The following is a 12,188-nucleotide window of genomic DNA, read 5'->3' as shown; positions in this document are numbered from 1 at the left end:
AAAACAGTTGACTTTTTTAACCTCAGTGTCTTTGGAAATGCTTGTTTTGAGACTTGAGTTACTGGTAAATATGGGAGACTTTGCATTTTGTTCCTGGGGCAGGGGCCCCTGTACCCAGCTGGCAGCTGTGTGTTGCTCTGAAGCCTGATGTCTTTCTCTGAGGGTCCCGGGGGAGAGGCCACCGTTGTTGGTTTCTCCCCTCTCTCCTGTTGGACACCCTGTCTCACAGTCCCTGCATCCTCCCCCCACCTGTCAATATTTAGAAGATGCTTCTGGAAAGGGCTTGGTGCATACCATTGTGGCTCTGGGCCATGCAAAGCAGAGGCCTGTCACCCACGGAGTCTGAATGCAGTGGCTGGTGACAGCTGTCTCAAGGATCATTTACGAGGGTCTGGAGCCTCCGGCCTGGGAGTGGTCATAGGTCAGCGGGGTGACTGGAATGGCTTCTCTGTAGGACTCTGAAGCCGGTGTTGGGAGCTTTGACTGTGGCTCTTTTTTTCTAGTGACACAAAAGAAGGGAAACCTGGTGTTGGTGGATTCATGCCCTTTGGATTCCCTGGCGTCCTCTCGGGGGCAGCGACCTGCTTCTATGCCTTCGTGGGCTTTGACTGCATCGCCACCACAGGTACGCCCCCCCGCCTGCTGTCTGGAGCCCAGGCCCCAGGTCCTCCTGCCCTCTCGTCAGACAGGCTGCACTAATTTTACCCACGGGTCGCTGTTTTCCTTCCTGTGGACACGTGCCAGTTGCCACTCTTTACATGAGTCACGTGTAGGTTTGTAGCTTCCTGCTAATCTTTTTCCCCCCATTATCACTTCCCCACGTGGCAGTCCCTGACAGGAAACTCAGCATCGTGAACCTGATGGACCGTGCTGCTGCTGGACCGGGATAATGGCAGCGTAGCTGCAGCCTGATTTCATATCTCTGCATCATCTGGGAGAAATGAGCCCATTAAAAATATTGTCATCCTGGTGGATTGAATAGGCTGGGTTCCACTGGGCCTCCCCAGTTTTCTCTGCCAAACAGAACAAGTCTTTTCCTTGGCTAAACCATGATGTAAAGGCCGGGAACACCATCCCAGGGCTTATGAGTCCTCTCATCTGTGTTACTGAGGGCCACCCCTCGGTTCCCAGAAGACCCTGGTTCCCACAGAGCCGAGCACTGTGGGGTGGTCATTTGTGGGTGGCGTGGGTCCCCTGGACACTGAAAGTCCTCGGGCATCTCGCAGGTTTGTGTGGATGCCCCCTGCCATCCTGCCTTCCTGGGGCTGACTCCTTGCTGCTTCTAGGGGAAGAAGTCAAGAACCCCCAGAAGGCGATCCCCGTCGGGATTGTTGCGTCCCTCCTGATTTGCTTCATTGCTTACTTTGGGGTGTCGGCTGCCCTCACGCTCATGATGCCATACTTCTGCCTGGACAAGGACAGCCCCCTGCCGGACGCCTTCAAGCATGTGGGCTGGGAAGGTGCCAAGTACGCGGTGGCCGTCGGCTCACTCTGTGCTCTTTCCACCAGGTGAGGATTCTGAAACTCTTGGGAAGACGCAGGGTGTAGCAGGCCATGTAAAGCCAGACACAGGTTTGCTGTTAATGTTCCTCTTTTCCCTTGAGAGCCAGCACCCCAGCCCTGATTATATGGTTTTCTCCTTGTTGTTATTAATCATCCAGGAGTTGATTGGGTTGTTGCTATTTCATCACGAAGAAGCTGAGGCCCACTCTTCAACATCATCCGCTTAGCAAAGGTCTGGCTCTCTGCCCCCACCTTTGGCCACTGGACCAGGCCACCTCTTTGAGCACCATATTTTGGCCCTTAGTTTGGCCGTAAAGCAGAGGCTACCTTGAAAAAGGGAGTAAGTGCCTTTTCATGAGAAACATTTTGCCCCTGAAGTTTCCTACTAGCCTGTATAAACAGGAAATATTTGGTAAATATTGATTTACCATAGAGAAGTCCTCATGAATGCAGTGATGCTATTTTCTATTTGATTCAGCTAGAAATAATTGCAGGAATAAATACAAAATTTCCCCTCCATAAAAATTACGACTAGATACCGTGGTAGTTTATGTTAGACGTTTCCCCTTCTTTAACTTAAGACATACTTAGAGTGAGTGCTTTTTCTGGGGTTGATGTATTGAATTCCAAGTCTTTTAGCTGTGAGTTCACACGGTTTGGAGGATGGCAGTTCCTGGTGAGAATTCAGGGCTCCCTCGCCTTGGTGGTAAACTGCCTGGTTGCATTGTGGTGCCATTATTCCTGACAAGCTAGTTTTATGATGCATTTTGCCTCTTCCTCCCATCTAGTCTTTTAGGTTCCATGTTTCCCATGCCTCGAGTTATCTATGCCATGGCTGAAGATGGACTACTATTCAAATTTTTGGCCAAAATCAATGATAGGACCAAAACACCAATAATCGCCACCTTAACCTCAGGTGCCATTGCTGGTAAGAACTGGAATTAATTTCACGTGCCAATATTTTAACAGTTGAGTTACTATTACCTAGGGAAATATCTTGAATTGTACTAGTCTGTGAGAAATTTTAACTGGTCTTTTTAGCACTTGGTTTTTGCCCTGGGAACCTGGATTATTGCAAGGTAACTGCCCTTTTGACAAAAGGCAAGGGGTGGTTTTCTAGAGGATGTGATGGAATTCTCAGAAAATTTGAATTCTTTTATTATTATTATTCTCTCATTGGACAGAGCTTAGAACACACACTGTTCCTTCAAAGCCATTTGTCTGTTCCCTTTTCTGAAGGCCCTTGAGTAGACTTTGGTGCGAGGACATCTTGCATGGTACAAGCCAAGTGACTTTTTGTTAGTCCGGGAGATTCAGTGTCCCTGTATCTTAGCTCATGAATTCTCTGCAAAATAGTTCCTTTTGATCAGTGTTTTATAAAATGTGCTACTTATTCCCCATTTTCCTTAAGTGTATGAATAATGGCAGGCCCAGAGGAGGTTTATCTTATCAAATTGCAGGTTCCTCACCAAGAGGACAGTTTTGACAGATGAAATCAGTGGACTGAAGACCCCTTGGAGCTATGCGATGTTCCAGGGGCCCCCGATTCAGGAAAGAGGAGCCCAGAAGGAAACTTATGTGCACACGCACTGAATGCTATTTGTTTTATATGTTTGTATGTTTAATGACTGCATTTCATAGCCTCGAGAGGCAGGCATTACCCCATTGTACAGCTGTAAAAGTGGAGGCCCGGAGAGGGGAAGTGAGGATGCACAGCCAGTAAGTGTGGAGCTGGCTTGTGCTTCCTGGTTTGTTTTTATGCCCAAGTGACTGGCTCCTTCCAGGGTGTGAGTAGAGCAGTGGGTCTTTTTGGTAAATTAGGATACGTGATATCAGTCACAGTTTGTATCACAGGGACCTGTCAGTGGTCACTGGTAAGACATCTGACCGTCTTAAATGAATGAATTGTTGTTAGTATATATGCCCTTAACACAGTGTGTTTAGTTTTGTGGATTAATATTATATGATGAAAGACAGCTAGTTTTTCAATATTTAACAAATTTGTCATGTAATTCTACATTCCAGAGAGCGATCACAGTGGTCAGGCTAAAGGACACCATGTGGTCAGAATACGACCATATATTTAAGGGATTAAGGAATTGGAGATAGTGAATATTTTTTCAGTATTTACATGTAATTTGATCGTATTAAGGACTGGCTTTAATTTCCTTCTTGTGCTAATTAAGGGAGATCAAACTATAATCTTTAAAATGACTATAAAGGACTGACTCTTTCTTTTCATTTGTTGGGAGTGGTAAATAAGTATTTGGTTTTCTAAAATCACCTCACATGGAAGAAATTTGGCTCAAGTTTCTCCGGGAGTGGGAATGTAGGCATTTGTGGCACGCACAGTTGGATACTGTTCTGAATACCCAGAAGGCCCTCAGTGCTCCTTAATCCTATTATTTATCCTCAATTTAAGTTTGTTTTAGTTGCAGTAATCTATAGGGGCTTGGGAAATATTTGTGGAAACGTAATGGTTTTGTGTTTATGTTTTTACTTGTGTTGATTGCATGTGATTTGAAAATACCCCAAAGTAGAGCTAGCCAAGTTATTTTTAAATGGGAAACTTCACATATAGACCCACATAAATAGATATACATACTCTCACAAAAGTTACAAAGGATTTTCAAATAAGCATACATTTTTTTTTTTTAAGTGGGGTCATGGTGAAGGGACTGATACTGTTTGGGAACAACACTGCTTTCTATGCTCAACTCTCTGGGTTACGAACCCCTGCAAGTCCTCCCGGAGCACTGGACTTGCCCTCATCCACCTCCTCATCACTGTTGCCTACTGATGCGTATGTCTTGGATGATATGCTCAGGGAGGCTAGGGACTGTCTGGTCTGCTCTGTTCAATGATGTATATCTAACACCCAGTAACTGGCACGCTCTCAGTGAGTGCTGGGTAGATAATGGAGGAGTGGGTGGATGATAGATGAATGGATGGATAGATGATGGATAGATGGATCAATGGATGATGGATGGATAGATGATGGATAGATGATGGATGGATAGATGTACATGACTGTCTATGAGTCAACATGGTCTAAAGGAAGACACACTGGACTTGGAGTCACAAAAATTTAGTTCAGATCCTAACTTTTCTATTTACCAGCAGTGTGACCTTAGGTAAGTCTTCCAACATGTCTGAACTTCAGTTTCTCCATCTGTAGTGTAGAGATAGCTTGCAAAGTTGCCATGAGGATGAAAAAAGGTCATGTTGATGAAAGTAGTCTCTATATAAATGTTAATTATTATTAGTGTCTGTTGAGGATTGTGTATATGATTTATTCTTGAGCTTTTCTTCCCTTTAAGCAGTGTCTTTCCACGGAGAGGGCCAGGGGTGAGGGGGGCAAGTAAATGCAGGAGCACTTACGTGCCCTGGATCACAGGCGGTAGGGGTTCTGGCTGTCAGTATGTTGAGGGCCGTCCATGGATCCTGATGTCTGTCTCCTCCCCAGCTGTGATGGCCTTCCTCTTTGACCTGAAGGACTTGGTGGACCTCATGTCCATTGGCACTCTCCTGGCTTACTCTTTGGTGGCTGCCTGTGTGTTGGTTTTACGGTATGTATGGCTTTTCTGGATTCCATGACTGAAATGTAGATGCACCCTGTTAGCATTTTAAGAGTTCATATTAATGGTTTATTCAGTGTAAATTTTAGGTTGTTGATGGCTCCTTTGGGAACCGCCCAGGAGAGGTTAGGATCTGGTGGTTGAAGCCTAGTTACAGAGAATATCTTTGAAAAGAGTCAGGGGTGGTCCCACATCCCTCTCTCATGTGCCGTCATTTTTCTCACTAGATGTTGGGAGGATAGAGATAGGTTCTCAACCCAACTTTTGGGCCTGGATCCTGTGATTAGAATTTTTGAAGGCTTAGAGTAATGATTTCAGCTTGGTCCAGGTTCTTGGGACAGAGGGCACTGGGGACTGGCCCTGGTGGGAACTGGGGGAATCCAAGACCTGTGAAACTTAGGTCAGTGATGCTTCTGTAGTAGCATTGCACTACTGCTGGAGGAACAAGTCCTATTACATGGTGTGGAGTGGCTGAGGTTGATGCTCAGGAAGACTTTCCAGTTTCTGGCTGTTCTAGCCTTGTGTGGACCAGGCCAGCCCTGTGGACGGCCATAATAAAGCAGCTCTGGGCCTAGGCTTGGTGTCCTGATGTTCTCAGCAGCTCCAGTCCTTCCTCCCAGAGCACACCCCTGGGCCAATTTTCCTTTGCTCTGGAAGGACAGGGCTCTACTTCCTTACTCCCAGAAATGACCAAGGTAGCATTCATCATGAGAACATGGACTCATGGAGACTCTCAGTATTGCTTACCTGGCAAGAGCCTCCTTATTTATTTTCAGGTATTTAAACTTGCAAGGCCACTGATTCCATTTCTAATGTACTCAGCAGTTGATTTACTTAAAACCTGGGTTGAGCCTTGGTAGTGGCTGTGTGGAATCAGCTAAAACTAGTTTGCTAGATTTTTGACTACTTATTCCTTCCTAAGGGCTTAACACTAGAATTTTCTATGAGGTCCCCTCACTTTCTTAATTGACCGAATGGTTTTGTATACATGAATCAGTGAAAAAATGGTTAAATATCTTTATGTTCACTCTTAGATTATATGCAAAATAATTTATAAAGCACTCTGTTTTTCAAAGCTGGTGGAAAAGATTTGAGCTCTGTTCATTTTGAGTGGGAAGATAAGGAGCCTCATTTAAAATGAATGCTTTACATGCAGGTAGCTTGTGTCTTGGAAATCCTGCCACAGGCTCAGTCCATCACTCAACTCTATAGAGGTATTTATTCTCAGGCACATGGAGTTTTAAAATAAATTGATCCAATTAAGTCTCACAAACAGAATTTCTCAAATCCATCAGCCTGCAGACACATTTCTCCGGCTCTGCACCAAACAGGATCCTAAGGTTATTGCTTTCTATTTCTGTCTGTATCTTAGCTCCCTACAGCCGTAGTTTTGTTGGAAATGGCCTACTATCTTAAGCATCCAAGGGCCAGTGCCACTTCACAGGAGCAGGAAGAACTGTCTCAGGACATTCCTCTGGGCTGGTTCATGGTGGAGGTTAGGTTGCCTCAAAACAGAGACAGCAAGGAGGGTGTGTTACCCAGAAGCAGGGGCGGAAGATGAGGACCCTGCTCCCCTCCTCTGTTTCTGCTTTGCCGGAGAATGCATCGTTCTGACCATCTTCTTCCCATTTTATGCCTTGTGTCCTGGGCAACCTACCTTTGAAGGCTTACTAAGTACTTGAGTTAGTGTGTGTCCTTTTGCTTAATTAAACCATATTCCAATGGTCACGTAATACGTTTCTTTACAGATATCAGCCAGAGCAACCTAACATGGTATACCAGATGGCCAGAACTACTGACGAGCTAGATCAAGTAGACCAGAATGAACTGGTGAGCACCAGTGATTCCCAGACAGGCTTTTTACCAGAAGCAGAAAAGTTTTCTTTGAAAACCGTACTCTCACCCAAAAATATGGAGCCTTCCAAATTCTCTGGGCTGATTGTCAACATTTCAACCAGCCTCATAGGTAAGAGCCTGCCCTTCCCTGTAAGGTGTTTGGGGTCTGGCTTGTTGGCATTGCATGGTTTCTTGTTAGTGGGGGCTGGGGGAAGTGTCAGAAGGGATAAGCATCTGTCTTGCTGCTGGACTGTGATATCACTTATTCTGTCCTAACTGTAGCTGATGCCTACAGAGATGGAGCCTCCCTCTCCATAGGTTTTGGGGAGAACTGGGGATATCTGTGGAAACTTGAGAAATGGTTGAGTCGCACCTCTCTCTCTCCCCCTCTTAGCAATTCTTATCATCACCTTCTGCATCGTGGCTGTTCTTGGAAAGGAGGCTCTCACAGAAGGGAAGTTGTGGGCAATCTTTTTGCTCACAGGATCTGCCCTCCTCTGTCTGGTGGTCACGGTTATCATCTGGAGGCAGCCTGAGAGCAAGACCAAGCTCTCATTTAAGGTGAGCAGCTTTGCCCAGCGGGCCTGTAGGGAACCTCCTGGCAGGCCGAAGAGCCTGGCACTCCTGCTGGAAAGCTGGCCTGCGTGGGCTCTGCCAGGCCTGCATGTCCAGAGGGAGGTGCTTGTCAGCCAGCCTCGGGGGAATATGAGGCAGGGGTCCAAGGGCACAGTGTTTGCTGAGAGAGGACCTGCCCGTGGAAGACGGCACCCCTCCCTGCCTCTGGCTCTCGAGTGGCTTAGTGCACCTTCTCATAAATGTCCCTCTAGGTGGATCGCATGTCATTACCAAGCCTTGGAGGTGACCAAGTCTTCTGCATTTTTAGATTATACAAATAATAAAATAGTTCAACCTTAGAGATAAAGTGCAAGTCCCTCTTCTAGTCTTTTCTTCAGCAGGAGAATAGCAAGAGGGGAAAATTAGAATAGCTCTCATTTTGGCAATTAGTGACTTAGAACCAAACTCCTGCCTATTAGGGGTGTGTGTGTGTGTTGCGAGTGTGGAGAGGTGGGTTGGGGGGCAGAGGTAGGGTTGGTACTCACTTCCTCTTCCCTATGTGAATATGGCAGTCCCCTGTAAATCTCAGGTGCACTGTCTTTCTCTAGGTAGTTTTCTCGGTGATTCAGATGGGTGCCATCTCTGTGCCCTCCACCTGGCAGGTCTGACGCTTCCACCCCGTCTCTGCAGGTGCCCTTCCTGCCGGTACTCCCCGTCCTGAGCATCTTTGTGAACATCTATCTCATGATGCAGCTGGACCAAGGCACGTGGGTCCGGTTTGCAGTGTGGATGCTGATAGGTACGTCAGGTGGTGAATTTCACTGTGCCCACGATGTCCGATGTCCTGGCATCTCTCGGGGGGCCTCCCCCCACCAGAGCTGGTACCGTGTGGCTCATTCTTCTTCCCCGCTGCTTGACTGGATGGCTAATGTCATCGAGCCTCCCTCGTTTCAGATTTTAAAACACAGTGAAAACACGTTGTCAGCGGTTTTCTCTCAAACAATAAGGAACTCCTGCTACACTGTGGGTTCTCCTCTCCCTTCTAGATGCTTTTCATTTTAATAGCCTCTTCCCTGAACTGATTATCTCGTTTGGCAAGAGCTTGAAGTTACTAAGAACAAGGCTCTGAGTGTGCTGTCGACAAAGCACCCGTTCATTTCACCCCAAATGGGAGAGTGTGGACTGGGCCTCCCCCCGGCCTGGCTGGCACCTGCACCAGCTCGTGTGGGCTGCGGGCACTGGTAGGGCCTGCGGGAGGCTTGCGTGTCACTGCGCAGGTGCAGTCCCTACGTGGGGCTGACCACGGCTCGCCGCCGCTCTGGGCCTCTGGCATCAGGCGCTGGAGGGGATGGACCCAGCTTCCTTCCTCAGTGTCTGAGGCCGAGTGCTGATGCTGAGGCCGAGTGCTGATGCTGGCTTTGACCTTCGCCCCTCAGTGCCAGGTCAGTGACAAGAGCAGTGACCTCAGGCCCGTGTCTCTGCCAAGCCTGTCAGCCCCGAGAGGCAGCACTTTGGACAGATGGCTGCAGCCGCGTGATCTGCAGAAGATACTTTGCTGCCCCATTCTCTGCAGGCCCCTCGTTCTCTGAAATTCTGGCCTGTGTCTAGCTAGACGTCTCCCATGGAGCCTTGATGCGAGCTCTGGCTCAGTCTGCAGCAGCGTGCGCGGCCCGCTGTGGCCGTTCCTCGAGATGGGGGTGAGGCGCTCACTCCCGGCTTGAGGCGGAGGACGCCTGCTTCTGAGCATCCCTGATGTCAGTGTTAGGTTATTTCCTGGCTCTAGTTGCTGAGTCCTTCCTTTAAGGCCTGCTCTCCTTGTGTCACCTGCACAAGGTGGCCCCGGTCCCTGGCCTAACGTCCCTGGGCGGGTAGTTAGAAGCACAGATCCCCGGCCCCACCTTGGATCTTTGGAGTGGCCTGAATTCCTGTGTTACGTGCGTTCCTGGGTGACTCGAATGCCTCCTGCAGTCTGACAGTCACTGTAGAGAATGGGGCAGTTGGGACTGGACAGACAGCACGGGGATCTGGGGGAGCCCTCGTGCCTGCTGGAATCCCGCCCTGCAGGGACCAGCATGACTTCCTGAGGGCCTGTCCTGTCCCTTCCAGTGGCCACATGGGTCCTCAGCCAGGTGGGTCAGTGGATACAGCTGAGGGACTGAGCCCCTCCCGGGGCCCCCAGCCCCGCTGCTCCCCCTGCTCGGGAGCTGCCAGAGTGAGAGGCTCTCCAGAAGGGCGCATGCCTTTGCCGCACCTCCAGGTGAGACGGCAACCTTTGCTGACCCTGTTTGATGAGTTGTGTCATTTCTCCAAATGTACAAAGTTGGCCCCCGAGGGCCGCTCGCTTTGGGCTCAGGCCCCGGGCAGGCCGCACGGGTGGAGAGGCTCTTCCACGGGCGTCAAGGCCCAGGGCCGCCCTCTGCCTGCTTCCTGGAACTGCTCGGTTCACGCGTGGTCTCTGCTCTCGGCCCGCAGGCTTCGCCATCTACTTCTGCTATGGTTTATGGCACAGCGAAGAGGCGTCCCTGGCCACTGACCAAGCAAGGACTCCTGACGGCAATTTGGACCACTGCAAGTGACACACAGCCCCGCCCCCTAGAGGTGGCAGCAGCCCTGAGGGACGCCCGTGGAGGACCCAGGAGCACCTTGCTTTTTCCACCAGTGCGTCAGGACCCACCCACATCCACAAAGCCCCAGCACAGCAAAAGGTGCAACTACTTGAACCGCAGCCTCAGCCCACAGCTCACGTGTCCTGCCCAGACCTGCCCTGCGGTGGGCTCACCAGGCCCGGTCACCTCTGACAGCTCCCTGGCCAGGGCCACTTGGCTGTGGCTGGCTACTGTGTCTCCTAACCTCCCTCTGAACAAAGAAAGCAACTCCTCTCGTCACCAGCTCAGTGCCCGTGCTGCGGCCTGAGGCGGAATGGAGGTCATCTCCTGTTACCTTGGGAATCCAGGCCTCTCCCCAGGGATTGTTCTGGTGTTGAACATGTTGCCTACTCCAGACTTTTAGTAGCCATCTCCCTGCTCAACCCCAAACAGCCGGCCATAGAAGCAAGATGAGTACCACAAAACAGGACGTCCCCAGCAGTTCTACCCCCAGAGCCAAACGACAGCAGTTTACTTAAAAAGGAAAAACAAGACTGGTTTCCTTCTCCCCCTTCTGCCCTCTGAGTTGCTTCTAGAAGAGGTCGTTAGGACTATGACCCCTCCCTCACTTTCTCTTCCAGACAGAGGCTTTGCTCTGACGCTGTGACAGACCCCAGCACCCCGCCACACTCCAGCAGCAGGCCTGAGGGCAGGGGCTTCCGTCACAGACAAGGAGAAGGTAGTGTCACTGTGGGGACAAGGCGGCAGGGCCAGCTCCACTCTGCGCTGCGCATGAATCAGGGGTCCTCCTTCAGCTGCGTCCCCTCTGGGCCTGGGCCCGTTCTTGCTGCTTCTGGCATTTCTCACTGCTGGCTGTTGTCTCCTGAGTAACTGGAACATGACAACTTTATTTACCTAAAACCGGCCTCAAATTAGCAGAGCTTAGAACACTGTTTCCTGTAAGTCTTTGCCGTTCACTAAATCCTGCCCTCTGACGCTTTCGGTCCATGGCCTGAGTCTTGTGAGGTTCTCAAGGCAGGTGTCGCTCGTCCTCAGGTGGCAGTGGCCAGTTCTCCCTGCCGCTTCTGGCCCCTGACGTGATCTGTTTGGCCCCTCTCTTACGTATGATCAGATTGAGTCCTTCTGTTCGTTGCTGTGAATCACTCCACCCAATTAAGTTGACGCCTAATGTTGACTTGGAAAATGACCACATAGTTACCCTGTGCTGTTGGTGTGTTGTTCAGGCTGTGGGGTCCACACATGAGACAGTTGGGGTCATATTGCTGTCCTTCTCGTGTTTCTGTTGTCCAGATGCCATGGGTTTATATATGACTTTGTGACCCTGCCCCGGACCTCCTGCCTCCAGAAGTCAGAGCTGTGGGGCCTGCGTCGTGTCCCAGTCCAGTGCCCTCCCCTCCCCTGGCCCCAGAGGGCTCACGGCGTTCACGCACTCCTTGTGGATGGAAGCCAGAGGAAACAGGAATGCTGGTCGAGTCCTCTTTCCAGTCGGAGTGTCAGTCAGGAGTCAGAGGGCCCTGTGTTGACGGGACGGGAGGGGGACGGGCATTTTGGATGCCCCAGAAAATGTAAATGCTGCTTTCGAAGCTTAGTTCCTTTCCCATTTCTTCCCCCTCTGGCCTTTGACACAAATCTGGTAGAAAGAAGCCTGATAAATTGACGGCACTTGTCTTTTCTCCCTCTGCCCCAGAAAATTCTTGGAGAGAAATGCAAGAATTAGTGAAGCAGCCAAATGGCAGGGTCAGCCAGTGGCGGGCGGGCGGGCGGGCGGCTAGGGGCTTGGCCTTCATCCCAGGCCCTGGTCACCTCACTGGAAGCTTTATATTCTAAATATCATTTGTGAATGTTCCAGAGGGAGGATCCTAAGAGCCCAAAGCTTGGATTTCCAAAGAGAGGTATTTAAATTTATGTAGATTGGTGCTGTACAATATTTTGATAAATATTAATTTATTTTGTTGGGGTTTTGGTTGTCTGCTGTGTTCTTGGGCCCTGTTAGCTATTTGTTTGCTTGTTTTTTTCCCACATGGACAGAGAGAATTTGAGGGAAAGAGGGCGTCCACGAAAGGTAGAGAGGAGAGAGAATTTTTTTTTTTACTTTAATATCTGGCTGAAA

General features: G+C 49.6%; 1 protein-coding gene across 1 annotated transcript in view; it reads left to right on the top strand.

Moving 5' to 3' along the window:
* Positions 1-11,829, top strand: part of SLC7A1 (solute carrier family 7 member 1) — a 75,154-nt gene extending 63,325 nt beyond the window's left edge. The window contains exons 6-13 of the mRNA XM_058547945.1: positions 504-625; positions 1,287-1,509; positions 2,292-2,431; positions 4,970-5,072; positions 6,830-7,047; positions 7,312-7,478; positions 8,163-8,271; positions 9,945-11,829. Of these exons, the coding sequence (XP_058403928.1) occupies positions 504-625; positions 1,287-1,509; positions 2,292-2,431; positions 4,970-5,072; positions 6,830-7,047; positions 7,312-7,478; positions 8,163-8,271; positions 9,945-10,048 (1,186 nt within the window). The 3' untranslated portion in view covers positions 10,049-11,829. The remainder of the gene's footprint in view (positions 1-503; positions 626-1,286; positions 1,510-2,291; positions 2,432-4,969; positions 5,073-6,829; positions 7,048-7,311; positions 7,479-8,162; positions 8,272-9,944) is intronic.
* Positions 11,830-12,188: the final 359 nt, after the last annotated feature.

The sequence above is a fragment of the Diceros bicornis genome, chromosome 9, assembly GCF_020826845.1.
Source record: "Diceros bicornis minor isolate mBicDic1 chromosome 9, mDicBic1.mat.cur, whole genome shotgun sequence".
In the NCBI taxonomy this organism is placed as follows: domain Eukaryota; kingdom Metazoa; phylum Chordata; class Mammalia; order Perissodactyla; family Rhinocerotidae; genus Diceros; species Diceros bicornis.
Note: the sequence above shows the minus strand (reverse complement) of the source record. Positions and strands in the feature narration are given on the sequence as shown.